The sequence below is a fragment of the Podarcis liolepis genome, assembly GCF_965112155.1.
Source record: "Podarcis liolepis genome assembly, chromosome: 9".
Lineage (NCBI taxonomy): Eukaryota > Metazoa > Chordata > Lepidosauria > Squamata > Lacertidae > Podarcis > Podarcis liolepis.
This window is the reverse complement of record NC_139564.1, coordinates 39,878,307-39,904,640: the sequence shown is the minus strand read 5'-3', so window position 1 is coordinate 39,904,640 and position 26,334 is coordinate 39,878,307. Positions and strand designations below refer to the sequence as shown.

General features: G+C 43.0%; 1 protein-coding gene across 1 annotated transcript in view; it reads right to left on the bottom strand.

Annotated features, from left to right (window-relative positions):
- Positions 1-4,152: 4,152 nt before the first annotated feature.
- The window catches only part of FHDC1 (FH2 domain containing 1), a 53,143-nt gene continuing 30,961 nt past the window's right edge, over positions 4,153-26,334 (bottom strand). The window contains exons 5-12 of the mRNA XM_083460249.1: positions 24,470-24,555; positions 24,281-24,381; positions 19,692-19,762; positions 19,458-19,565; positions 18,416-18,486; positions 16,634-16,751; positions 12,566-12,730; positions 4,153-8,473 (exon numbers count right to left, since the gene is read on the bottom strand). Coding sequence (XP_083316375.1) covers positions 6,449-8,473; positions 12,566-12,730; positions 16,634-16,751; positions 18,416-18,486; positions 19,458-19,565; positions 19,692-19,762; positions 24,281-24,381; positions 24,470-24,555 — 2,745 coding nt within the window. The 3' untranslated portion in view covers positions 4,153-6,448. The remainder of the gene's footprint in view (positions 8,474-12,565; positions 12,731-16,633; positions 16,752-18,415; positions 18,487-19,457; positions 19,566-19,691; positions 19,763-24,280; positions 24,382-24,469; positions 24,556-26,334) is intronic.

Here is a 26,334-nt window from a genome sequence, read left to right as displayed (position 1 = left end):
TTAAATTCACGAAGTCAAGCAGCAAGGTGAAGCATTAGGAATGTATGCTGTTAAACCTTTTGCATATCCCATTTAGTCTGCCCCTCTTGCAAAGAGCAGACCACACACTGCTACTCACAAAACATTCCAAAGGTCAGATTCATGCATTTATACAAGCAGCAGCAAGGAGAACACAGACAGAATAGAACATACAGAAAGATAGATTCAAACACATGCTCTTAGCTTGGAGGTTGCTTAGGCAAGTCCTCCTTGATCAGTTACTGGCACAGGGAAAAGATGAATGGAGAACAAGAAGAAAAAGCTTCACTTTCTCCCTTGTTGGAGAAAGTGGGGAGTTGAACTGAGTCTAGGAACACAACTCTGTAATTTTAACCCCTTCATGCACTAACTAGCACTTATGCATAATTATGTCTGAATGCAATTCCTCCCCCCCCAAAAAAAAACCCCAGCATAGGAGATGGAAGCATTCCCTCCCATCACAAAATGGCCTTTTTAAATTTATACTTTTTATTGAATAATATTTTATAATTTTCGCTACACACAGATTAGTCTATATGTAAAATGAGTAAAATCCAGATCCTTCAGCCCAAATCAATTTTGGACAGGTTCCTTTTGGACAGAGACAATTTGGCTGCCATACTGCATGCTCTGAAAACTTCTAACCTGCAATGCATGCTACATGGGGCTGTCCTTGAAGAGAACTCAGAAGCTTCAACTAGTCCAAAATGCAGTAGCTAAATTAATGACTGGGTTTCCATTTATAACTCATATTACCCCCTTTCTAAACAGCTGCACTGGCTTCTAGGCCAAATTCAAAATGCTCACATTAGTGTTTAAAACCCAAAAGGACCCCAATATCTGATGGACATCCTCCTTCCCCACAGAGTCTCTTAGGTCTTAAGATTAGCAGAGGGGCCCTCTTAGTTGTTCCACTGCTCTCAGAAGTTCATGTGTAATGGTGATCCAGGAGATGAATTTGTGGCAGAAATTTCCTCCCCACAAAGGTGTGTCTGGCACCTTTATCATGTAGTCAGTTTCCATCTTCAGGTATGCTGAAGACATACCTCTTTGGTCTTTGACACTAGCAATACGTATTTTAGGACCCATCCTATTGACTGCAATTTGTTTTAAACTTATTTTAATATGGTATTTTTAATACTGTGATCCACCCATATACTGTGATATAAACCGTATATCTGCTAAGGTTAGTGCTCTTTCCCACTCCTTACCCATATTTCCCCTGCAACATAGGAGTAGCTTCAATAGTTCTCACTATGAAGAGGAAATCTCTATGCAAATTTCCCCATTTCCTCAGCATGGGGTGAACACAAGAGCCATATTCTGCAACTGTATTTAAGAACAAACTAACGTGCGCTTGTGTTAGCAAACAGGTGAGCCAACAGACAGCACACATGACAATTTTATTTTATTTTAATAGAATACTACACACTCACCTTGAAAGCTTATTTCTGCTGCTTTCTGTGATAAAACTCCACAGCCATGGGGAGTAGAGAACCAAACCCATTTTGGCCAAAGTTACAGCTATTCTACCAGCAGTTTTTTGTTTTTGTTTTTTTGACATGGTCAACTCTTAGCTGCAATTACAGTAATCTGCTTCAGGTGGTCTACAGTTTTGCTTGAGTTTCCAATCTGCTGCAGCTGGACAGCAAGGTATTTGAATTAAAAAGATCCTCTTGACTTAGCTTATGGGTCAGAGTATTTAACACATAACTTTAGGAAAGGAAGGGAAATGTGTGAAGCTTGTGAAAAAACACCGAGGGCGAATATGCAATGCTGCTCCTGCTCCTAACAAAGCAGCGACATTAAGATGGAATTTTCCCACCCCACACTCTTTACTATGGCGTCTCAGCTGACAACTTATGCAATTCCTACCCTCTTCTGAACACCCCACCCCCCTGTTCAGACTGATTCTGCATCTGCAAGAACCCTCCCAACATGAATTCACTATGCTAATAGTCATCTTTGCATTGAAATCCACAATCCAAATCACATGGAAGGAGTAACAAAGAGAAGGAAGTGATCCTGTTGTGGGGGGAGGGTTTTTGCAGCTTGCAGTTCCTTTGCTAGTTTCTCAGGGTCAATGGATGTTGTGTTTGAAATTTTCTTTGAGTCACTGTCAGCAAGTGCAACAGGGAATGGGATAGCAGTTTGATAATGAAATGTTAAAGTGCTGCAGCTGTTTGGGGGATGTATTTTTAAAGCATGCCTTAATTTCACAGAAGATTGGCCATGGTTAGGGAAGGGCCAATTTTTGTTTAAAACACACCCGCTCATCTGTACACAACTAGCATTTTCTATTAAAACTGTGGCATGCCTTTTTCAGCAACAGCCCTGCTAGAGTCATAGTCAGGCCCACAGTGTCTGAAAAAAATAGCAGTGAAATGCCCCAAGTGGGAATTGTTCTTAGGCAATTCATCCAGTTGTAGAATATAAGCCAACAGATCACACAACAGGTAGAAAAGCAGCATTTAGAATCACATAGGAATGCAAAATCCAGAATTGAATAGGTCCACATGACAGGGATGTTTGAAGATATTCAGGCCATATAGCTGCTCAAACACATATACATCTCCTGAGAAAAGGAACTGGCAATGAGTATCCACTTTATAGAAACCCTCAATATTGGCTAACCCCAGATATGAGAGAAAGAATATGAGACCAAATAAAAATAGCACTAGGTGTGATAGACATGGTTAATGTTCTCTCGGTTGGCTGGGAAAGGTTTTAACTTTGGCTGCATGTCCAGGGTTCGTGATCTTTCATTGTTGTGCTTTCTGTATCACGGCCGGATGCGGTAGTCCCTCCACATGTAGACCTTTCACCTCAAGTCCTTTGTTACAGGTTTGTTTTCTTGCTGTTTAATATAGAATAACTTTGAGCCTCTTGGCATACAGGCACTATCAACAGGGAGGAGGCTTTCCACCTAACGTTCTTTTAAATCCACCCACCCTCTTTTTAAATGACAATTGGCAGTTAACATATCACGCTTTTGCAGCAGTGTCTTTTAATCGAAATAAATAGAGTCATGCCTTTAAAGAGTTATCCAGCAAGGCCCAGCTGCTTCTAGTATCATTGCTAAGTCTCTACCTCACATGCACACCCCCAAAGAATTCTGTAGAGCTGCAGTTCCCAGCACCCTTAACAAACTGCAGTTCACATGATTCTTTGGAGGAAGCCATGTGCTTTATTGCTGTGGAAATAAACAGCCAAAGGCTACACTCTTAAAATAAGAAGAAGAGTTTTTGTGGCTCCATTGACTGTTTTGATAACCTCATTCAAACATTCTTCCCCCATTCGGGAAGGTGGAAAGAAGAGACACATTCCCTGATCCTCGGGGTCTAAGTGCTGCCCCCAACAAATGGAGGGCTTTGGGGTGTACCTGGGTGTTAGCTAGGTTGGCACCCATCAAGGGCTCAGGCCCAGGGTGTGTGTGCAAAAATCACACCTCTCCACTCTGACCTTGAATCTTACTAGGCTGCTACAACACACACAGACCCATTTTTTCTACCCTCCACTGCCAATCCTTGACAGCAAAACAAGGACACGAATTAAAGAATATATCTTATTATAAGTGTGTGCACTGAAAGAGTCAAAGGATCTGCATTCACATTCAAAAAGGCCTCATTTGACCACAGTTGCTATCTGATCTTAGATCTTTGTATTCTAAAGCAGCATTCCCCAATCTGGTGTCCCCCAGATTATAGACTACAACTCCCATAAGCCTTTGCCAGAACTCATGATATCTATATGCTACTTCTAGGACCAGAGGCTTCAGGACTCTGAATACCTGTTGCTGGGGAGCAACAACATGGGAGGACTAATGCCCTCATGTTGAGTTTGTGGACCTCCTATATGCAGCTGGTTGGCTGAGGCATGGACTAGGATCTAATGCAACAGGGTTCCTTCTATGTTCCTAGGATGAGGGTGATAGGCATTCAAGATCCATTTCCAGCATGCCTCATTTAGTTTCAGAAAGGCTTAACCACTGAAAAGAAACATGTTCTCAACCCATCATTTGAGACCTTATTCAAAATGGATTCATTTCCTTTCAGGGACACCAAATTAAGCACGATCTGCTCCAATGTGAGCCTCAAACATTAATCAAAATTACAATGGAATAATGGAAACATATAGCACAAACCCCCATAAATGGGAACTTTATTAAACTAGCAAGATAAACTCAGAAATGTATAAATGGTCCATTAAATACATCCAGTTCATTTTTACAGATACTTCTTATATAGAAATTTACTTACAGTTTCCGAACATGTAACATTTAAATTATTTTCTCTTTTCAAGCTTACTACCATCAAAAGGTAATAAAAAAAAATCCAACACCTGCTTTTGCAGATGAGCACACAAAAAGATACAGGTAGCGCCAAATGGACAGATTACTGCATTCAAACCATGGAGGGAGGAGTACCCAAGAAGCTTATAAAACCAACAACAAGGATTCCTTCCAAGCACCTTTACTATAAAGAGGGAGCCCAAGTCAACTATCACACTGAGATGGTGTCTTGTCTGAGAGGGCCCAGTAGCACACTTGGTGACATTCTGGCATACTTTCTGAGGAGTTCCTGAAAACTATTTCTATAATGGGACAAAGAAATAAAAATGTAAGGCCATGAACTGAAATAGTAGAATTGGTTGGTTGAGTCAAGTTCAGCATGGTGCCTCTCTGCTGACAAAAGAGTCTGAGCCAATGGAGGCTCCATGAACTGAAATGGAGGGAGTTTATTTTAGCAAATCTCTCCTTTCTCCTGCAGACATCTACCACATCACTCCTGAAGTTCCCCCGCTCCCTTGAGCAGATGGGAGTCGGACAGTGGGCTGCAGAAGGAAGGGAGAATTGTCTTCCTTCTGCTAGTGGAAGCATCTGCTAGATCAAAGATTTCCCCATCAACGGAGGGACTCAACTCTCAAGATACAATTGTCACATCAGTGCAAGTGTCTTGTTGTGACTGGTTACACTTAGTATTAGGTGAAGGAAGGAAGAAAAAGTGGGAAGTGTTAATGGGGAGGGATGACCAGCTCAAAGTCATCTGTCCAACTATTTCCATTGCATGGGTATTTTTAATAAAAAGGGTTTTCATAGATGACTTGGATAGCAACTATTTAAGTACGTAGGCTGAGCAGCAACAGCCAGTTTCCCCACCTACATATATGTATCTGGAAAGGGACCAAAGGGAAGGCAGAACTCGTAGTGACAAGTTTTTCCTCATTCTCTGTATCTTAGTCTGACCTGATGTCATTTTTTTTTGCAGTGAACTAGAATCTTTTTTATATATAAAAACAAAGCTTATCAAAAAAGTGAAGTTTAAAAAGTAGTGTTAAAATCTGCATCAGGAGCAAAATAAGCTTAATTTACCAAAAATTGGGGGGGGGGAGCTTTTTGTCACGCAAAGAAGGAACTTGCATGTTTTGGGCCAGCTGGACATTTTGATAAAAGAAAATAGGCAGCAGGGAAATCAAAGGCTCTTCCCCATAAGAGCCATAGCAGCATTTTAAAGTCACCTGACAGTAGTTAAAAACGAATGGAAATGAGAATTGGCAGGAAAAGTGCTCTGCTAGAGGTTGTAGCCCTCGTAGTATCTGTGATGTGTAATATAAATATGGCACTTTTGTATATGCCAAAAGCTGGCAAGTTTGCATGTTAACTGACACAAGGCAAGTCACCTGTAGCCATTTCCCCCCAGCTACTACTTGTGGTTTCTGAAAGTCACAACTTTCAGGCTAATCCTACTAATTCCAGCACCAGTCATTCCATTGGCTATTCTATTTGTACATGCAAGGCAGTTTTGTCACACTCTTGGAGAATAAACCTTCTGCCCAGCAGAGTTTCCCCTCCTTCCTACAGACACACATACAATTTAAGACATGCTGCAAATCCCTCAGATGATATTACAATCAACGCCCCTCCCCACCGCAACACAGCAATATCCTGTTTGATCCTATTATAGGCCAGAGGTTCTTTGTGTCCAATTGCCAGCAATGGACCCAGCAACAGACACTTTTTTTTCTTGGACCCAATGAATTAAAGCAATCCACATCTGCTTTCCATACTTCCCCAAAAAAGAATTCAGGACGGCATTTTCAGAAAAGCAGTGTTCATACAACTGGCCATAATCCCTAGCTCTGTTTTCCTTTCCTTTTCATTAAACAGATGCATTCCTTTAGCGTGTAAAATTCATGTAGAGGTACTATCTCCCAAAAGCAAAGGAACTTTGTTACAGCAATTCCATCACAGTAATGGTCAATACATTCAGTTCATACATACAGCAGGATCCACACAATGTACCTTTAGTTTGCATTTGGTATTATTAATACGTTAACATTTGGGGTTATTTCACACAGCAGGAAAATGCAGTGTTTAAAAGAGCTGGTTTTCACATTCTGTATTGCCAAACACCACACACACCCTTTATTTTCAAAAGTGATTCAGCAGTTTCCCTATTGTAGTCTGATTTCCATCTTTACATTTGAGGGATGTTGACCTTTCCATTATCATTTGTTCCTTTAGCACGGGCTCCGCTTTAACACTTAGAAGGTCACCATTGTCAGTGTTCCTTTTGATAAACCTAGCACTGTTGGCTCGCTTGAGCGTGCCTCCACCACTTTCCCTTGGATAAGAATCGTCAGAGGCTGTTGTCATCTTCATCCTAGGAAGCCTCTGAGACAGAGACCTTGTGAGGGCCGGAGCTTTGGAAGGGACTGGCAAATCCACCTTGGCGCATTTTGAGGAAGAGGCCACTGTATTCCTTGCAAAGCTCGGAACTGGAGCTGGTGTCTTGGGGACAGGGGCTGTTGTGCTTTTGCTGGCTTCTGTAGGGGATGGGGGTTTGGTCAAAGAGCGGCACATCTTGGTTTCGTCATTCTTCGACTTGGGGACATACCTGACTGGTTTGGAGCTTGGCTTTTTGAAGGAGCCCTTGTGCTGGAGCGGCTCCCTCTCAAAATGGCCGCTACTTGAAGCTGCCGTCCCCCTCTGGAATTTCGGTTCCTCTACAGATGTGCTCTGCCTGTACTGAGGTTTTGGCGCTGCCTCTGCGGAGTTGCCCCGGATGGAGTTGCGACGCGTGAGTCGTGCTTCAGGTGCACCGGTGTCTCGGGGTGCTGGCTTAGGATCTGGCTTTTTGGTACAGCTCGGGGGTGCTGCTTTAGTTGATCTGGAAATGGGCACTACTTTTCTCATGCTCGCGTTCTCCGAAGAATTCAGCGTTCTGACTGACGGTCTGGGGGGGTTGAGTGGACCACTGCCGGGTTTTGCAGCACTTGAAGATTTATCTTTCAGAGAATTCCTCTTTGGCCCCACGGCATCTTTGCTTCTCACAGGTTTTTCCTTTGGGAGACCTGACTTGCTGCCGGAGTCATCCTTATCAGCAGAAAGCGAGTTCAGGCCCAAAACGGCATCCCCACCAGCCTGAAGATCATTCCTAAAAGGGGCAATAGCACCGTCTTTGCTGTTCACTTTGTTGTTGCCCCCGAGCCTTGGATCATTTCCTTCTGGCAGATCAAACATCAAAGAACAGTCAGAAGTCTCAGATACATAGAACATTGGTCCATGTGCCTTATTTCCTGAAACACTACCATCTGAGGATGTGGGGCTATCACTGCCTGGTTCCAGACCCTCAGGGGCATGACCTGCTACTTTGGCTGCATGGTCAGCTTTTGATTTTCTGAAGGCTGGTACAGGAGGAGCTACTATGCCCGGAGTGTATAAGCTTGAGTCACCCAGAGTCTCCAAACCTCTCACATCAGCCTCAAAATGTACTGCAGATAGGTCCTCCACATCATCTGGTTCATGGGGGTCAAGCTTCAGCAGCCCTGGAACATGTTCATCTTCTTCAAGGGACAAGTCCCAGGGGGCTGCATCTGTGGCTTTCGTACAAGGCACATCGAATCTATACTTGTCGTTGTCAGCACTCTCTTGGTCGCTGTAGAGATTAGCATGGGCAGTGCTATCGTCCTCAAGGCTTACCATGTGATCAGAATGAGATGGGGGCAACTGGAAGTAGCTGCACTCCACGCCTTCTTCTGGTGCCTGGTGCAAGTGCAAGTTGGTTAAACCAAGATCTCCAGGCTCTCTAGATTCAGTCCAGGCCACGCTGGGTCTTGCTTGACCTGCATGCTCACGAGGAAGGCTGTTGGACTTGTTTGGATCCTCACCCTTTGAGGTCTCCAGGAAACTCAACAGCTCTCTGTCTGCAGTGACTCCCAGGGAATGCCGGGAACGCCTGGTGCTGACATTTCTGTAAGAAGGACTTTGCGGTCTCTGCTGCAAGAACGGCAGAAATTCTTCAAGTCCTCTCTTTGTCAACATCCCAACATCATTTTCACTGCTGCTCCTGCCAAAAGCTCCAAGATCCCCGGCAACCCAGGATCGGCGTTTTAGCTCCAACTCCTTTAATCGCTGTTGCTGTTGAAGTTCATGGGCTTCTCTTTCCTTGTTTTCCTGTTTAGAAAGAGAGAAGGAGAGGGGGAAATAAATTCAAAATTTTTAAATTTAACATTTTTACATTTTTCATGTTCTTCCCTGTCATTTGAGTTTGGTTCTTGAGTACAAATTACTATGACAACAATTTTCTGCTTAGGTACCGGTTAAAGCAGGAAAACGCTCCCTCCCCCAAAAGCATCTATTTAGGCCTGGCTGGTGAAGATGTTATGACATACTTGCTTTTCATGCTCAGGTTCATTATCCTGCAGCTTTCTTTGCAATTCAACTTAATTTGAATATTGTTCTGAACCCTAGTTAAATGGTACTGCTTAAGGAAGCCGCCAATTAAAAAACAAAACAAGAAAACCATAATGCAGGTCAGCCAGGTAAATGTAATAAAATTCTTGGTCAGGTTAAACTTTCACAAACAGAGTATATTGAGTACAGAAAGATAAATTCTTAGATATTTATTACTTCTACTCTCAAAGTGCTCTCTCAAATAAGAAGTTGCTGTTTATTTAAAGGGCAAAGGTGCCTATGACATGATGTTTCTTGCTCTTTCTTGAACAGGAAACTCTAAACCTTTGCTCATACATGAATGTATGCAACCTAAAAGCACTAAAGCAAACTAAACATTTTGTGGTTTTGGAACACTTACAAAGTGGAGCATGTGAAGCTGTCTTATACCTGGTCAGACTGTGCATCTTTTTAGACAAGGCATGCAGCTCCTTTCCCAGGCACACACTTCCATGGGAGAATGGGATGTTTTAAATCCCCCACTGTGATCTCCTCCTTCCCTCCAGGTCAACTGATTAGGAAGCTGCTGAGCAGTGGCAAATAGAGAGCTGCTCCTTTCAGAAATGCTATTTTGAGGTACCAGCTCCCAACAGAACAGCAAGGAAAGCCTTTAGGAACCTCTGCTTCCTAAAGCTACGGTAGCTGAAGAGGGAGGCAACTGGAGCATTGCAAACATCAGAAGAGACGGAGCATGTCCAATATCCTCCAAGGCTTGCAATACTCTGCCTTCTTGCCACTTCAACTACTGGTTGAAGGGGTGGTTCGTAAGAGTGGCAATTTTTCAGCACCATTTGGACAATCACTGAGAAGAGGCTGCTGGGCTGATCTAAATAACATATGGGCAGCATTACATCCTGCCAGTTCCTTGCTTATTGTCTCATCTGAGGCTTCTTCCAGACTGTTGCTATTTTAAGGTCAGGTTCAACCACATACCAGAAAATTCAGGTTGCACAATTCAGGTTGATTGGGTGCTCCTGCACAGCAATCCCACTTGCTGCCCGCTCCCTGAAATATTACTTTTTGCTATAAGGACCTTGATGGGGAAATGCAAGAAAAGTGTGGGATAATGCTTGAAGTTGACATCCTCTAACCTTCCCACAATCAAATCAGAATGAATGCTCAATCTGTAGCCAATGCCTTCAAACCTCCCAGTTAACAAATTAGGATGAACAGTTAAGAAGCTCACTCTGGAAGTGACTTGAGTGGCAGTAACTCTCCAGGTTTTCAGGGAGAGATCTTTCCTGTCACCATCTACTCTATTCTTTATTTTTAAACTGGAAGCATCAGTCAGTAAATGCGGGACCTTCTGCAAGCAAAGCATGTATTCCACACTGCTTAACTCTCCTTCTGGAGCAACTATACTTTCTTCACCATATGAATGATACGCCCCCATCCAAGCTTCAGCAATTGATTAGTTTAGGGCTATGATTGCAAAACAGTATGTCCTCCATGTCAGGAGGCTGACATCGGAACAGGGGAGGGAGGCATGGGCATGCAGAGAGCTGCCCACGCTTCTGAGGAGCAGCTCCTCGTTCAACAGTGGCGAAAGCCACACCTCCAGTGGAGCAGAGGGGGAATGGGAAAGCTGAGCGAGGTGAGGGCTCAAATATGCTACTGAGAGCCCAAGCGCCTCACCTAGCCTGGCCGGCCAGGAAACAGGCACGCCTTTTCCGTCGCCCAGTACGCAGAGGGGTGAAACACAAGGAGGGAAGGCGGAGATTTGGGGTGTCTAAGTTCTTATGCTGGGGGGGGGGCGGAAGGGGCCACTCCCGGAATCTGCAAGTGATTGAGACGGACATGAACTTTCTGGTCCTGCACTGTAAATAGTTTGCACAAATAAAAACCTGCTAAAGATAGGTCAGAAACCTGCCTGGTTACTCGTGAGCAACCACCTCACCGCCTGACACCCCACTACGGTTAAATTCAATTTCTGAGCAAGGGTTGAATTTGGTAAGGAAAGTCAAATTCAGTATAAGGTTTCTAGGCCATGTGACAATAGGTTTGAAAGCATGTGGGCATTGCCTGATGAAAATTCTGAAGACAGAGACTGGCTAAGCAGGAATCCAGGTCAGTTCTTCAGTACCAAATATAACTACTTCTACTACTACTACTACTACTACTACTACTTTATTTAAACCCCACCCATCTGGCTGGGTTTCCCCAGCCACTCTGGGCAGCTTACAGCCAAATATGTTTTCCTCACACAACATATGTGCAAATTGACCCAACAGATAAAGGATTTCCCCTGTTTTCTATGCAAATCTATAAATCAAGGAATAATGGTTAGGTTTGGATTTAGCCTCCTGAGCATCCTTGGATCGGTTGCAATACTGTTGCAGCCTGGGACTTCTGCCACAGATGGATTTAGGGGAGTGTGAGCAGTCTGCCTGCGGTGGGTGTCAAGATGAGAGGGTGCCACAACAACAATGGACAATGGAAGGCAAGAGGTAGGGGGGCACCAAATTTTGGTGTCACACAGGATGCTGCTGAAATCTTAAAGCCCAAAGTCCACCACAGATTCTGCTGATGGGGTTTGTTAGGTGACTCCTGCCCAATGGGAGGTGTTCAATGCTAGTCCGACTCAAGAGTAGACCAACCGAAGTTAATAAACATAGAATTGTACAATCATGATTAACCTGGCTTCATTCATTTCAATGGGTGTACTCTGCGAAAGACTAGCATTCAATTCCACCCAGAGGCTTACCAAAGGCATACAAGAAGGACCATGGAGGAGTAGGAATTGCAACCCAGGTTTCCTACTGCCATATGTCCCAAACTCTAATGGATACCCCCTCCATTTAACACTTCTCTCTCTAATGGATGCCCCAGAGCTGAAACATAAAATGGCACACACCACTCTCTTCATCCAGTTAGCAGCATTTTTATTCTGAGAAGCAACACCTGCTGCATACTAAAAAACGTACACGGAGTGCACCTGCTTACACTGCTGTTCAAGGCCACAGATGCATGACCTTTTGGATCAAAAGGAGCCAAATGCTCTTCAGTATACATATATGACTCCAGGCACTTTGCCTATTGTCATTTTAAAAAAGCACCAGAAAGATTGCAGTGTTTGCATGCCTCGGGCACAGAGGCCAATCGTGTGGCCACCTGCAGTTTTATCTCTAGACAATGGCTGGTGGTGTCTTTGCTCCCACCCAAAAAAACTGGGCTACAAGACAATGGACTACACAAGACAATGGGCCTGATAATGCCCCTTTCCCCTCACCCATTAATACAAACCAAGAAAAAGCATTGTGGGGATTTGCTTGCAGAGATCTAAAGCACTATACAAATTTAATAAGTAAGTAAATTAAAATAATCCTAAACTGTGCCCAGCAAACAATGAAATTTAAACAGCTATAGCTTAATAAAATCTTTTCTGTAACAAAATGTTGGTTTGAGGTTGGAAGAAGCCATTGTTGCAACAGGTGTCCTACAACACACACAACTTTGTTCCATTATATTAAAGTTACCAGACGTCCCCATTTCCCAGGGACAGTCCCTGGATTTACAAATCAGTCGCCATACAAAATCCACTGAAGTTGAAAAGTGTCCCCGGATTCACTGAAAAAAAATCTGGTAACCTTACATATCATATGAAGGATTACCACTATTAAAATCATCCAACAGTAATGCAGTTTAGTTGCATAAAAGTCAGTGGATATTTCAGGTAATATTCAATGAAGTTTTACTCAGAATAAATTCTTTAAAGTCAATCGGCATGATTAAGTTAGATCTGTTAATTTCAAAAAGCCAAGTACAACTTAGCTGAATACTGCTGTCATAGTTTTGTAGAGACGTTCTTCTTACCTTAACGGCTTTGCTGAACCTAAGACAAAAATCCCTAAATATCTGAAAACATTCTTCCAGTTTCATGGTTTCTTTATCTTCGCATAAGAAGTCCATAAGGGCGTGTGATTCCTTCAGCAGTTCTCGTTTCCAGCGCTCCAGCTCTTTTATCTCTTTTACAGCAAACTTAAAATAAAACCGAAATAAAAATTAGATCCAAACAGAGACTGACCAGTTTTAGCATCTGTTAAAGTCTAGGATTAATGGGCCTTCTGGTGGTTCCCTCATTGTGAGAAGTGAGGTTACAGGGAACCAGACAGAGGGCCTTCTCAGTAGTGGCGCCCACCCTGTGGAACACCCTCCCTTCAGATGTGAAGGAAATAAGCAGCTATCCTATCTTTAAAAGACATCTGAAGGCAGCCCTGTTCAGGGAAGTTTTTAATATTTAACGCTGTCCTGTTTTTAACACTTGATTGGGAGCCGCCCAGAGTGGATGGGGAAACTCAGCCAGATGGGCGGGGTATAAATAAATTATTATTATTATTATTATTATTATTATTATTATTATTATTATTATTATTATTAATGTTAACTGGCTCGAGACTACAGGACTATAGTGTTTGGAGCTGTTTGGCTGAAGCTTTGCTGCTCTAGATGAACATATATACCTTTTCTTCCACTGGCCGAACAGGTTTTTTGAAACCTTCAAGACCAGTTTATTAGAAGCAATAGTGAATAAACAAATAATAAACGAAATGTAGAAAAGATTGGAAGAAAAAGAATTTACTGAGCATACTCAGCACAGCGTCCGGAGTGCAGCAGAGCACATAAAACGCTGGAAACGCCTTCCTTGCAATGGTGGTGGTGAGTCAGCTCAAACTCTTGCTCTCTGGTTGTATTTATGATATCCATTTAGGAAAATGATATTTATGTCCTGTATTTTGCCCAACCAAAGGTGGCAACCCTACTTCCCACAAGCATTTGATTGGTCAGTGTGAGAACAGGATGCCAGACTGATCCAGCAAGCTTATATTATGTTTTTATATGGACACTAAAATTCCAGCACAACACATTTTTAGACAGCTTGCAAGAACTCAGCCTTATACCTGCCTTTCAAACATCGTGAGAATTTGCCTATAGGAACACTTAGTTTGAAACTCAAATCCAGTTTGAGATTTGACAAACACTGTTCAAGCAACATTTGTTTCATCAAGATAAGATGTTGCAGCCATGGATTTTAAGAAGATTAACTTGTTGTTTTCCTATCCCCCTTTGTTCATAACAAGCATGCACACAGGTACTTGCAGAAACCTTTACTCATCTAATAAAAGAGCATTATTTAACAATGAAGCCAGTGCCAGAAATGTATTAATCTTTGTTTTCTCGGTGGTTTCCCTTACAAAGCAAGAAACCAAATGGGGAGCCCAAGGGTTTGCAAATGGGGAGCATGTAAATGTTGCCTTCAGAAGGGTAGATAATCTTCACTTTGTCAGCCATCCAAAAAGGAAAAAAAAGAGTGTCACTCAGCAAGGTATTTATTGAGATAAGCTAAAGGAGCGACATGGAAAATTGGCTCCACCTTTCATATTAGTAGCTTATTCACCAGGATGGGAGAAGCCAAATTTTAAATCAGGTTACTCACCCACCATTTTTAGGAAGTGTTATATAAGGTGAACCTTGTAAAATGAAGAGAGATTCATTTGGAATTACTCCTGATGTTTAAAACAAAAAACATGGATGCTAAAGAGATTCCAAACATGGCCTAATACAGCAAATTTAGGAGCAATGGGGCAGAATGCAATTGTTCAGACATGGTAACAAATATGCTGAGCAGCGCATGGGAACCTATATAGAGCCAACTATAGGAAATGTGCAGGACAGAATCTAAAGTTCTCCGGAGCAATAAATAAATTGCATCTGAATATCTAAAGTGTGAACACAAAAACAGGTTATGAAATTACTGTTTGAACTGGGTTTGTAGACTCTGGTTTGCGCTCACCATGCTTATACATCTGCTCCAAGCAAACCAGGGCTAAAGCAGCATTCCAGATTCTCCCATCTGCCTGCCAGCAAGCAACGTGACAAGCAGGTCTTGCTATTATCTCTCCAGGCATAGCCACCAGGGAATGAGCTTTGCTAAGCAAACTGAGCCATGATTTCACTGCATACTCAGAATCTTAAATCAGGGGTAAGGCAAGAAACCAGAATTAAGCTCTATCTCTCGCACCCAGCCATTGAGAGCAAGATTTGTGGGTCCCCACCTTCAGCTACAGTTGAAGGATTTTGGGGAAAAACGAGGTTGCTTCTGTTTAGTGCAAAGCCAACCCTTTCTACAGTTTTAGCAGCTATTGCTAGAAAACAGTACGAGCAAATGCTGTTTCCTACAGATGTTTTCAGACACTCATAAAATAACCTCATTGATTAAAAAAAAACAAAACCCCAAAACAAAAGCATGGTCCTTTGCTTTCCTGAAATTCAGAAATCAAAGTTCCATAGAAAGAGAAAGATGCAAATTATTTAAAAATTTGGGAGCTATAAACCAATCAAATCTGATGTGCTAGGCACATATTCTCTGAGACATTGCCACTGGTGAAGTGTTTCTCCAGTTACTATTGTACTCATGTACAGAGACAAATGAGACTGTTTCTCATCTCCTCTAACGTCTCCATCAAGCATTTCACAAGAAGCAAACAGGTCTATGGGAAGGGGTCAGAAAGGGGTCAGAAAGCAGCCAGGATCTTTAAGTTTCCCTACATAACTGGGAGAGCTACAAACTTGTTCCTCTTTACAAAAAGCTGGGGTTCTCAGGATGCATACCCAGGAAAGCCAAGTTGGAAAGCCAAGTTGTGCAATTCACTGGATGACATCAGCATCTTCCCTGCAGACTACCAGTACAGTGGTGCCTCGCAAGATGAAATTAATCTGTTCCGCGAGTCTCTTTGTCTAGCGGTTTTTTCGTCTTGCGAAGCAACCCTATTAGCGGATTAGCGCTATTAGCGGTTTAGCGGCTATTAAAGGCTTAGCAGCTATTAAAGGCTTAGCGGATTAGCGGCTAAAAGGCTATTAGCGGCTTAGCGGCTTAGATAAAGGGGGGGGAGCGGGGAAAAATTGGAACACCCGCAAGACGTTTTCGTCTTGCAAAGCAAGCCCATAGGGGAAATCGTCTTGCGAAGCAGCTCAAAAACGGAAAACCCTTTCGTCTAGCGGGTTTTCCGTCTTGCGAGGCATTCGTCTTGGAAGGTACCACTGTATTTAAACTGAAGCTTTTGTGGAATTGTTTGCAATGGATATCCAAACACGTCAAATTAAAATAAAGCTACCCCCTCCAAAAAACAACAAACCAACCAACAAACCCAGGGATAAAGGCAGCACATAGGAGGGGTGTCTGCTACAGGGAAAAATTATTTTAAAATCTTTACTTCTTCACAAGCAAAAGATAAAATCAATAATTTAGTTCAGAAGCATTACTGAAATACAGTTTAGGGCCACCTAATTTAAGATGAAATGTATCCTTGCTCTTCAAAGTAGCAGATAAAATTGCAACTGTGGTCTAAACCACAGAGCCTAGGGCTTGCTGATCAGAAGGTCAGCAGTTCGAATCCCCATGAGCTCCCGTTGCTCGGTCCCGACTCCTGCCATCCTAGCAGTTCGAAAGCACGTCAAAGTGCAAGTAGATAAATAGGTATCACTCCAGTGGGAAGGTAAATGGCGTTTCCATGTGCTGCTCTGGTTCACCAGAAGCGGGTTAGTCATGCTGGCCACATGACCTGGAAGCTGTACGCCGGCTCCCTCTGCCAATAAAGCGAGATGAGTGCCACAACCCCAGAGTCGGCCACGACTGGACCTAACGATGAGGGGTCCCTTTACTTTATCTATTAATGGCAGCTGCCTAAGCCTGATTGCCCCCACACTCAGCATTCTTCTCTGTAAAAAGGCTCCCTTGAAATGCTTACCAGTAGTATGAAGCACTGTGGCAGGGCACTCCTAGACTAAATATTACAGCCTTTTTAAGGACATTAGTGAAATTCACCAAGGGTGCAGAATATGGGCATAAGAAGGAACTGAGGTGGCAGAAATCTCCCAACAAACCTGGAGGAAGCCTTCCATCTGGTGAAACAGTTCAGAGTCCCGCCGAATATTATCCTTAAGAGACTTTGTTTTGACAGAGAGTGAATGGAGCTCTGCTTCTATACTTTCAAGAGATATTCTGCAAGGAAAGAGTTGTAATTGAAAGCAATTTTAGAGAGAAGAGTTACCCACCAATAAGTGCTGACTACCTAACTAATTAAAAACACACACATGACAGCAAGTGTTATAACACAACGAGGTGAACAAACTGGACCTGCCAGTTTAGCAAATCTTCCCACAGTAGAAGATATGACCTAATAATTTCCCCTCCCATTATTTTCAGTGATCAAGGTTTTATGCCAAAGCAATTTCATCAAGAAGTTTCAGTAATGGACTCTGACCAAAGGGCAAAATATTTACCCAGACTACCTGTCACTAAATTAAAAGAGCCTGGGATTCCCCGAGTCACAGATCTTGGGCGCCCAAGGAGTCGTAACAGTGGTGGAACATCTGCAATGTTATAACTCCTGTTCTGTGCAGCCCTGTCCATCACCACAGAAACTTAACTAAGTTTTAAGGCAGGGGCTGAGTGCACCATGTTTTTTTCCTTGAGGGCAATATTTCCTTGGGAATAATCTGTCAGGAGACACAGACCAAAGGCGGGCAGAAACAGAGAGCAAAGTGTTATGGATGAACTAATCCAGAATTTGCTTCCTTTTTCACCTTAGATTAGAATCCCAACCCTATTTAGCAGCAAGCTTCTTGTTTTGATGGGTAATTTCGGATCTACAGAGTGTTTTTCTAGTACTGTGTAACAGACCAATACAGCTACTGTTCTGATAGGCAAGTGGAAGTTAATTCTTTTCTAACATTAGCGTTTTTTGCACACGCATGGCAGAAGCATACCAATATGCTCTCAAACATCTTGACTGGTGGGGTAGGGTAGGAGTGGTTTTCCCCCCCAACCAGAGAAAAATTAAAAGACGGAAACAAAATGTTAATCAAATAGATTATTGCTCCTTGTTGTAAACCTACACAGAAAGTGAGAAAACACTTTAAGAAGCCAGGAAAAATAAGGAAGGAATTCTAATGGGATGGAAGAATGTGACAGCTTAGTAGGCATGGTTGCATGTGGCCTCTGGGGTCACAGGTTGCCTATCAGGTGCTTTAAGAAGCTCTAGTCACTTGTTTCATCACCCCCATAACAGAGCTTCCCACCTGGTGATGAGAGAAACATGTATGTTTTCTTAACAACCACATTATAAAAGAGAACCAATTGTTGTTCTCGGTTCATTAGTTCCCTGCAAATTGATATCAGCTCTCAGTTTAAAAATAATAAACCACTGCACTATTTCTGCTCAACCTTACATAACTTGATTCTAAAGTTTGGTTTTCTGCTTGCAGGATTTTTTAAGGATTTGTCACCAAACCACAGGGATAATTCTTCCCCGAGAGAGTTACCCTACCTAGGTCAGTTGAGGAAAGTTGTTAAATCACCAAATAATCCCCTGTAATACCAATACTTAACTCTAATCAGTTGTTCTATCAACAAAATTATGTGGAGACCAATAACCTTGAACGAGTTAGCAGTCCTTCTGAAAATCCCTTAAAGATAAACTCAGAAAACCTCTAAACATGAAGGCATGCTTCAGGCATCGTTCTATCCACAGTGAAAATGAAACCACAGAGTCTATAGTAAACACTTGTTAAGATCTCAGTTTTCACGCCAAAACTTTGTGCATGTATTGAAGTGCTTCACAAAGAAAAAAGTTCCCAGTCAATGTTCTCAGTTTTCTTGCTTACCTGGCTGCCTCCTGAACGTGCTGTAGTTTGTCTGAAAAGGCTAGAAGAACTCTATCCTTCTTTTGGGCTTCCTAAAACAAACAAGATGACCCCATAAAATTCCACTCCCATGCTGAAACAGTACATAAACTTAGAGGTCTTTTTGGAAGTGCAGCCGAAGAGCTTTCTGTTTTAAACCTGCTGTGTTTGTTTTAGAAGACTCTCTTTTAGAAGGCTAGGAAGGATCTAATTAAACAAGGTAAAAAAGACATTTTCTATTTTAGAGAGCCTGAGAATTAGTAATCCTTCAGTGAATTCAACCCAGGTGCACTAAGGAGAGCTATTAGGGCAAAAGCAGTGTACTAATGCCATGTATGCAATCTAATACAATATTTCCTGCTTAATCTCCACCTAATATCCCCTCTTTTCTCTGCCCCCCTCCCCCAGCGCCTTCAGATTAGCTGTTAAACCTATTTGCACAGGGATATTCACAAAGTCACAGAAACTAATGCTAAGACTTAGAACAAACTAGGCAAAGATTAACTATAATCACCATCAAGGTTAAACTAATTGCAAATGGACAATTATATACATGTAAGGAAAATCTCGATCTATGCAACCAGTTTCAAAAGAAATAAGAGGGCATTGCCCTCTTCTTAAATCTTATGAGAATCGCACACACCCTGAAGTATTATCAGCAAGTAATCCATCAGATCTGGTAGCTTCTTCACAAACAACAGTTTAAGATTGGCATAGCTAGGTAGACAGGACAATCTAGAATTGGGAATTTTAAATACAATACCCAGAAAGTGCTGGGTATTGTATTTAACTTGTATTTAATCCAAGACTTTTAACTGCATGCTTACTCTGCACATTTTAGCATTGCAATAATAAATTAATGAAACCTGTGAAGAGCTTAACAATAACAATTAAAATTAAATGTTGCTCTTAAATTATGTGGCTGGCATGCCCACCCCACCCCCCACCCCGCCTATCAATCACCTCCCCCTGCTGCTTAGATTTCTGCAGCCTGCTATCTTGGAAATGATTGTTATTTACATACCAAAGCAACAAAATGAAGCAGATTCATCCCAGGCTTGTTTGCTTTTGTATCTGCCAACTTGAGTAATGAGGATAGCTTAAAGCCAACTGCATTGCCAGCATATCCTCCCTAAGGAGTGGAGAAGGGAGGGGGTGATGGAAAAGACAGACAGAAGAGGTACAAGATGTCAATCTGCAATACTGTAAATGCTGACCCTCTCCCCCCAATCCCCCAAATTGAAGCTTGTACACTTACTGCATTCATAATATTCCCAGCCTGAAGGACCAAGTGCAATATGGAATGTAACTCTTCACAGCACATTAGCTCTGCAAAAACAACAACAACAACAACAACAACATAAGGTTCTGAATCCATGGGCTGTTTTCAAATGGCATCCAAGAAAGATTTTGTTGCTCCAGAAAAGCTGCAGTCAAACCAGGCATTATTAATTTTTTTGGAGGGCGATTAAAGGAAAGTTCCCAAGCAAGGCAAGGGAAAAGCCAAAGCCCTACTGCCAAGCCTCAAGCTGACTGGCACACTGAGTATTTTGGAACCAATTCTGCAAAGAGTCTGACCAGATTGCCTGTTCACTTAACAGCGATGTACAAACCAGCACTACAGCCTGATAAGGTGCTTGACATTATTTATGGAATAGTTAAGTCAGCAGAGCATGAGACTCTTAATCTCAAGGTTGTGGGTTCGAGACCCATGTTGGGCAAAAGATTACAGCATTGCAGGGGTTGGGGGTAGATGGCTCACATGGTCTCTTCCAGCTCTACAGTTCTATGATTCTATTCCTAACTGTTAAATGTTTTCAGTCACTCGCTTACCAATAAAAGAAGGGCAAGTAATCTGAGAAATCTGAAGAGGCAAAATATACAAGCAGTTTTGTCTATTGAGTATCACCAAGGCTGTCAGGCAAGGGCCAACTAACCTGTAACCCTCCAAATGTTGCTGGACTACAACTCCCATCAGCCCCAACTAGCATGGTCAACAGTCAGGGAGCATGAGAGATGTAGTCCAACATCATCTTGGGGAGTCACAGTTCTTTCAATATACTGATTAACCTAGTGTGCTGCATTGGAAGCCAACAAATCATTGTCAGCCTACAAGCACTTTTTATTCCTCAACTTATTAATTTGCACATTTCTGAAAGAGGCCACTGTTATTCTTGTTCAATAGATGTGACCTAAAGGCCAAAGGTTTTCCTGTAACCAATGCTTATGCACCCAGGCCACAATTAAATTCATACATTATAAGGAGTATGTGGGAGGAAGCAAGAAAATGAAACAGGAACTTAGAATGGTCTGTTTGAGTAAACGCTGCAGTTTCTGGGTCAGTTCATGAACTGCAAAATGCTAATTTGGATGTATGAAGTGTTTAAACAAAGCTACAAATATAGTATGATTTATTTTTCTTAGATCCCACCCTTCCTCTTGGGAGAGCCTAGGAAAGTTAACCATCATAATAAACACTACAAAATAGTTTTTAAAAAAACCACAATTAAACCACTGACCAGCAAGAAATAAAATGTATCAGAAATAGTACTGGATGAATCCCAAGCCGGAATTAAGATTGCCGGAAGAAATATCAACAACCTCAGATATGCAGATGACACAACCTTGATGGCAGAAAGTGAGGAGGAATTAAAGAACCTTTTAATGAAGGTGAAAGAGGAGAGCGCAAAATATGGTCTGAAGCTCAACATCGAAAAAACTAAGATCATGGCCACTGGTTCCATCACCTCCAGGCAAATAGAAGGGGAAGAAATGGAGGCAGTGAGAGTTTTTACTTTCTTGGGCTCCATGATCACTGCAGATGGTGACAGCAGTCATGAAATTAAAAGACACCTTCTTATTGGAAGAAAAGCAATGACGAACCTAGACAACATCTTAAAAAGCAGAGACATCACCTTGCTGACAAAGGTCTGCATAGCTAAAACTATGGTTTTTCCAGTAGTGATGTATGGAAGTTAGAGCTGGACCATAAAGAAGGCTGATTGCCAAAGAACTGGTGGTTTTGAATTATGGTGCTGGAGGAGACTCTTGAGAGTCCCATGGACTGCAAGAAGATCAAACCTATCCATTCTGATGGAAATCAGCCCTGAGTGCTCACTGGAAGGACAGATCCTGAATCTGAGGCTCCAATACTTTGGCCACATCATGAGAAGAGAAGTCTCCCTGGAAAAGACCCTGGTGCTGGGAAAGACTGAGGGCACAAGGAGAAGGGGATGACAGAGGACGAGATGGTTGGACAGTGTTCTCGAAGCTACCAGCATGAGTTTGTCCAAACTGCGGGAGGCAGTGGAAGACAGGGGTGCCTGGCATGCTCTGGTCCAGTGTTTCCCAACCGGTGTTCCGCGGCACACTAGTGTGCCGCGAGACGTTGCCTGGTGTGCCGTGGGAGGGAGGCGGGCGAGTCGGGCAGCGAGAGGCGGGGCGGCGGCGGCGGCATCTCCTGCTGGATGCAAATCCAAACATGGCGGGCGCCTCCCTCGCTCCTTTGTAGGCGGACCATCGAGAGAGAAAGAAAAGGAGGCGAAACAGCGATAGAAGGCGCCTGCGCGGAAAGAGGAGCGAGCAGTGCGCCTGCGCGCCGCGGCGGCCGAGCGCAGTGAAATTCCGTGAAGAGGGGAGGGGGGCTGGAAAAGAGAGAAAGGAAAGATTTTTCATTTTTTTTAAAAAAAAAAAAGGAAGAGGGAAAGAAGAGAAAAAGCGGCAGAAGCTGAGGGGAAGGTTTCCGTGAGGGAGAGAGAGAGAGAAACGCGGGGCTGGCGGGACCCCTCCTCTTCCGCCACGTGTCGCCCGCCACCGCCTCAGAATCTCCTCAGGAGCGGCGGCGGCTGCTCCCCCTCGCCCCCTTCCTCCCCCCCAGCCCCCTCCCAACCCCCGGACGAGGGACGCGAGGTGGCGCCGCTGAGAGGACGGGAAGGCCCCCGGCGGCGGGGTCGGCTCGAGCAAGCAGGGGCGAGCGCTAGCCGGCTGGCTCTAGCCCGGCAAGTGGAGGAGGAGGAGGAGGAGCACGCCGTCGCTTCCACAGCGGCCGCCCCACACTCCCCTCCCCGGGCACCGGCGGGGAGAATGACGGAGCTCCAGTCCGCGCTGCTACTGCGGAGACAGCTGGCAGGTCGGTCCGTCCGTCCGTCGGTCGGGGCAAAACACACCACAGCGCAGGCAGAGGCAGGCAGGCCCGTCTCTCCCTGCCCCCCCTCAGACCTGGCCGGCCTGGGGTTTGCACCCCAAACATTCATGTCCACCCCAGCTACACAAGCCACACCTTGCTCTCAGTTCGATCTGTCAAATAACTCACCTATCATTCACATAAAGAACCTAGTCTATCCTCAAACGTCAGAATGTACCTCCTCTCTAGCTTCCCCCACTTCATCTAGGCACTTTCAGCCCTTACTTAACCCACCCCAGCCTGCTTACTCTTCCTTCATTTGCTATAAAAACTAAATACAGAGAGAGACTGAGAGCTGTTGACGAAGAGCTACGTGTGTGTCTTTCTTCGATTCCAGCCAGAATATCAGCTTTGTGTTCAGCCAAACAGGCCCAGGTTGCGCACTGAATAAAGTATTTTATAATTTTTCATATTTCTGTTTACTTACTATTTCATAATAAAGTAATTATAAAATACTTTCTTTGTGTTTATTTGATTCCTATTAAAGAGAGTTACTTTATATATAGTCAATATAGGCACAGAGTTAATTTTTTAAACATTTTCTAATGGTGGTGTGCCTCGAGATTTTTTTCATGAAACAAGTGTGCCTTTGCCCAAAAAAGGTTGGGAAACACTGCTCTGGTCCATGGGGTCACGAAGAGTTGGACACGACTAAATGATTAAACAACAACAACAACCGCCAGAATAATTAACCTATATGCAATTCTTAACGTATTGAAATAGTGTACATTTTCTATGTACAGTCAAGTCGATGCTGATGCTTCCCTCCTCATTTTCAAGCGCTTACCATAAAGCCATTACCCCTTAATGCCAGAACACTTCTCTGTGCACTTGGCAAGTGGGTAGCGATCCATGACCTTATAGCTCTTAAAAGCAGATTCAAGCCTGAGTGCGCACACCTGCCAACCTGAAATGGTGATGAGAAATGCAGTGTAGGGACTGGAGTAATGGTAAGGAGAACTTCTCAAGGCTTTATTGGCTTCAGTCATATAGGATACTAACCTATGGTTTATTTTAACTGTGGTTTGCAGTACAAACCAGGATCAGTCTTGTAGATGAGCACGTAACCGTGGCTTGTTTTGCCTAATTGTAACTGCTCTGTAGCCAGGTGGGCATCTAGGGCAGGGCATGAAAATGAACCAGGGTTATGCCAGGAATGCAAGATCAGGTGTGATGAGAAACCATGGTTAAATACAAGCTGAAATTTGTAAACCAACATCAAACCATGGTCTTTGATTTGATCACAACCTGATTCAAGGTGGATCACAATGACAGCATTACAACCATAGAAATATAAAGTGAAAAAAATGGACATGTGTTTTGGCTGTATGAGGGGTCCCAGCTGAAAATTACCAGAATGGATGCCACTACTCCACAAATGAGAAAATACTGCAAGATATTTCATATACAGGAAAGGAGTATCATCAGTACAAACAAGTGGGAAAATGACTTCAATGAAGTGGCCTTGTGATCAAAGTTAAGAATTTTGAGACACATATCAGACTGATAACACACACGCACCTTTGTGGAATGTGTCAGAGCTGGCTAGCTTCCTTTAAATAGCTAATAGGTACCTGAAATTCCAGATCTCATCTCTCTAGTTAAGTTGATTAACCTGCTAAGAAAAACAAGTGCCTAATGCATGCTGCAGCATGTTTAATTACCCTTTGTAGCCATTCTTATAATTGTCATGTCTTTCTGAAGAGAAGTACAAGATGGGGAGAATTCTTTTTTTAACACCATGGCTTCGAGTCGCAGTGAATAGCTGAAAAACAAACAAATTAAGATTTAGAACTGGTATACAAGTGAGAGAGAATTTATAGTGAATAGAAAAGGGTTTAGTGTTTCCTTACTTTGGCACCTGGATTAGTAGGTACATAAAAGAATCTGCTTGACACAGTTTTGATAGGTCTCCATTGAAATCCTTTAATTTCTTTACCTAGGAATGGGAGAGAGAGAGAGAGAGAGAGAGAGAGAAGAGGTTGATAAGAGGTTGATAAGAATCAAACTGGTCACTGCTCAAACCAATGTTAAAGAATGAACTGAGATTTAAGAGCTCACCATGATTTTAAAAATTGTTTTTGGTGCTAGGACTAGATCTTATGGCAGATAGCTACAACAAAAAGCAATGCCCATGCATATATTACCAAGTAATATTGGGTTTGCCATTGTCCTTTAAGTTTCTCTTCCCCAGATTCACCTGTCTGTTATTGCAGGATCAGGATATCTCAGCACAACATTCATTTTCTGCCACTAACATTCATTGGGGGGAGAGATAGGACACTGGGCTGCTGTTTCCAACAAGGATCCTTTGTCTGCTGTAAGATCTAGTTCAAGCCCAAGACACTTTGTTTAATACAAACATTTAGAGGTGGGGTTGGGTTTTTTGTTTCTGTTTCTTGCTTTCTTTTTGGCAAAGCTTGATAGCATACATCTAGGAAGTATGCCACCATGCCTGAAATGTATTTACTTAAACAAGCTTACACTTTCTTTTGCCCCCACATTTATTTATTTAAATGTTTTTATACTAGCTTTCATAGCAAGGCACTTCACCAGGCTTAGGCAAACTTGGCCCTCCAGATGTTTTGGGACTACAACTCCCATCATCCCTAGCTAACGGGACCAGTGGTCAGGGATGATGGGAGTTGTAGTCCCAAAACATCTGGAGGGCCGAGTTTGCCTATGCCTGCACTTCATAAAGGAAAGGCAGGACAAAGGCTTCCCAGGACCCACACTGTTGCCAACTAATGACAGGAACTTTGCAGAGTCCCTCTCCCCACATGCCAACTGCTGAGCTGTGGTGCACCATTTGCTCCTTATCAGGGAAAAATGGAATTGTGAGTTATGAGCCCCTGAGCTGCTGTGTGCTCAGGCAGGGTGTATGTGTAGCAAGTAGTCCTTGTCCGGAAACTGTATCACAGCAAACCTTCCCAGCTGCTCCTACATAGCTCCTGGTGTGTCTGCAGGGCTGAACTGTGTCCGATAAACCTGCTCTTCTTTCAACCATACTTTTTTGAAAATGTAATTGTCAAACAAGTCAGACTCTAGAAAAATGACCTAGTTCTCTCTGTGGTTAGAACTAACAAGGGGGCAAAGAGTTGTTCAACTGTTTATTTGTTTATAAGAGTATTTTTAAGCCATCAGCTCAAAACAAATCTCATGGCAATGTACAACAAAAAAATTAAAACAATAATAAAATAATAAAATACAGAACAAACGAACAACACTGAATCCAGTTAATTATCTAGAAAACCTGGGCAAAACCAACGTTTTCAGCAGGTAATGAAATATAAAAATGATAGGAGCCTGGTACATCCCCCCCCCCCCCAAATTTAACTGTCACTCACACACGCCTCTGTTTCAAACATGGGCTCGATTCAGACTTTGCCTGAATGCAAAATATTGCTTTGGGGCAGCAGAAAGCATCAATGAATAAGTGCATTGCTAGGAAAAGCAGAGATTTCCACAAGCATTAAATGTGTTCATTTGACTGCTTATCATTGAAATGTTTTGTCTGACAGGTATCAGGCATGCAGAGGACCACGAGATCAATCTCCATGTTGTCACAAAACTGGCATAAGGCAAACACACCTGGCAGTTAATAGTACTGAGTGCTACAAGACAGCATGAGACAGCCTGCCAACACATTACCGTGGAAATTATCAAAAACAAGTTGTGTCTCATTTCTCCCTCCCTCCCTCCCTCCCTTTCTCCTTTA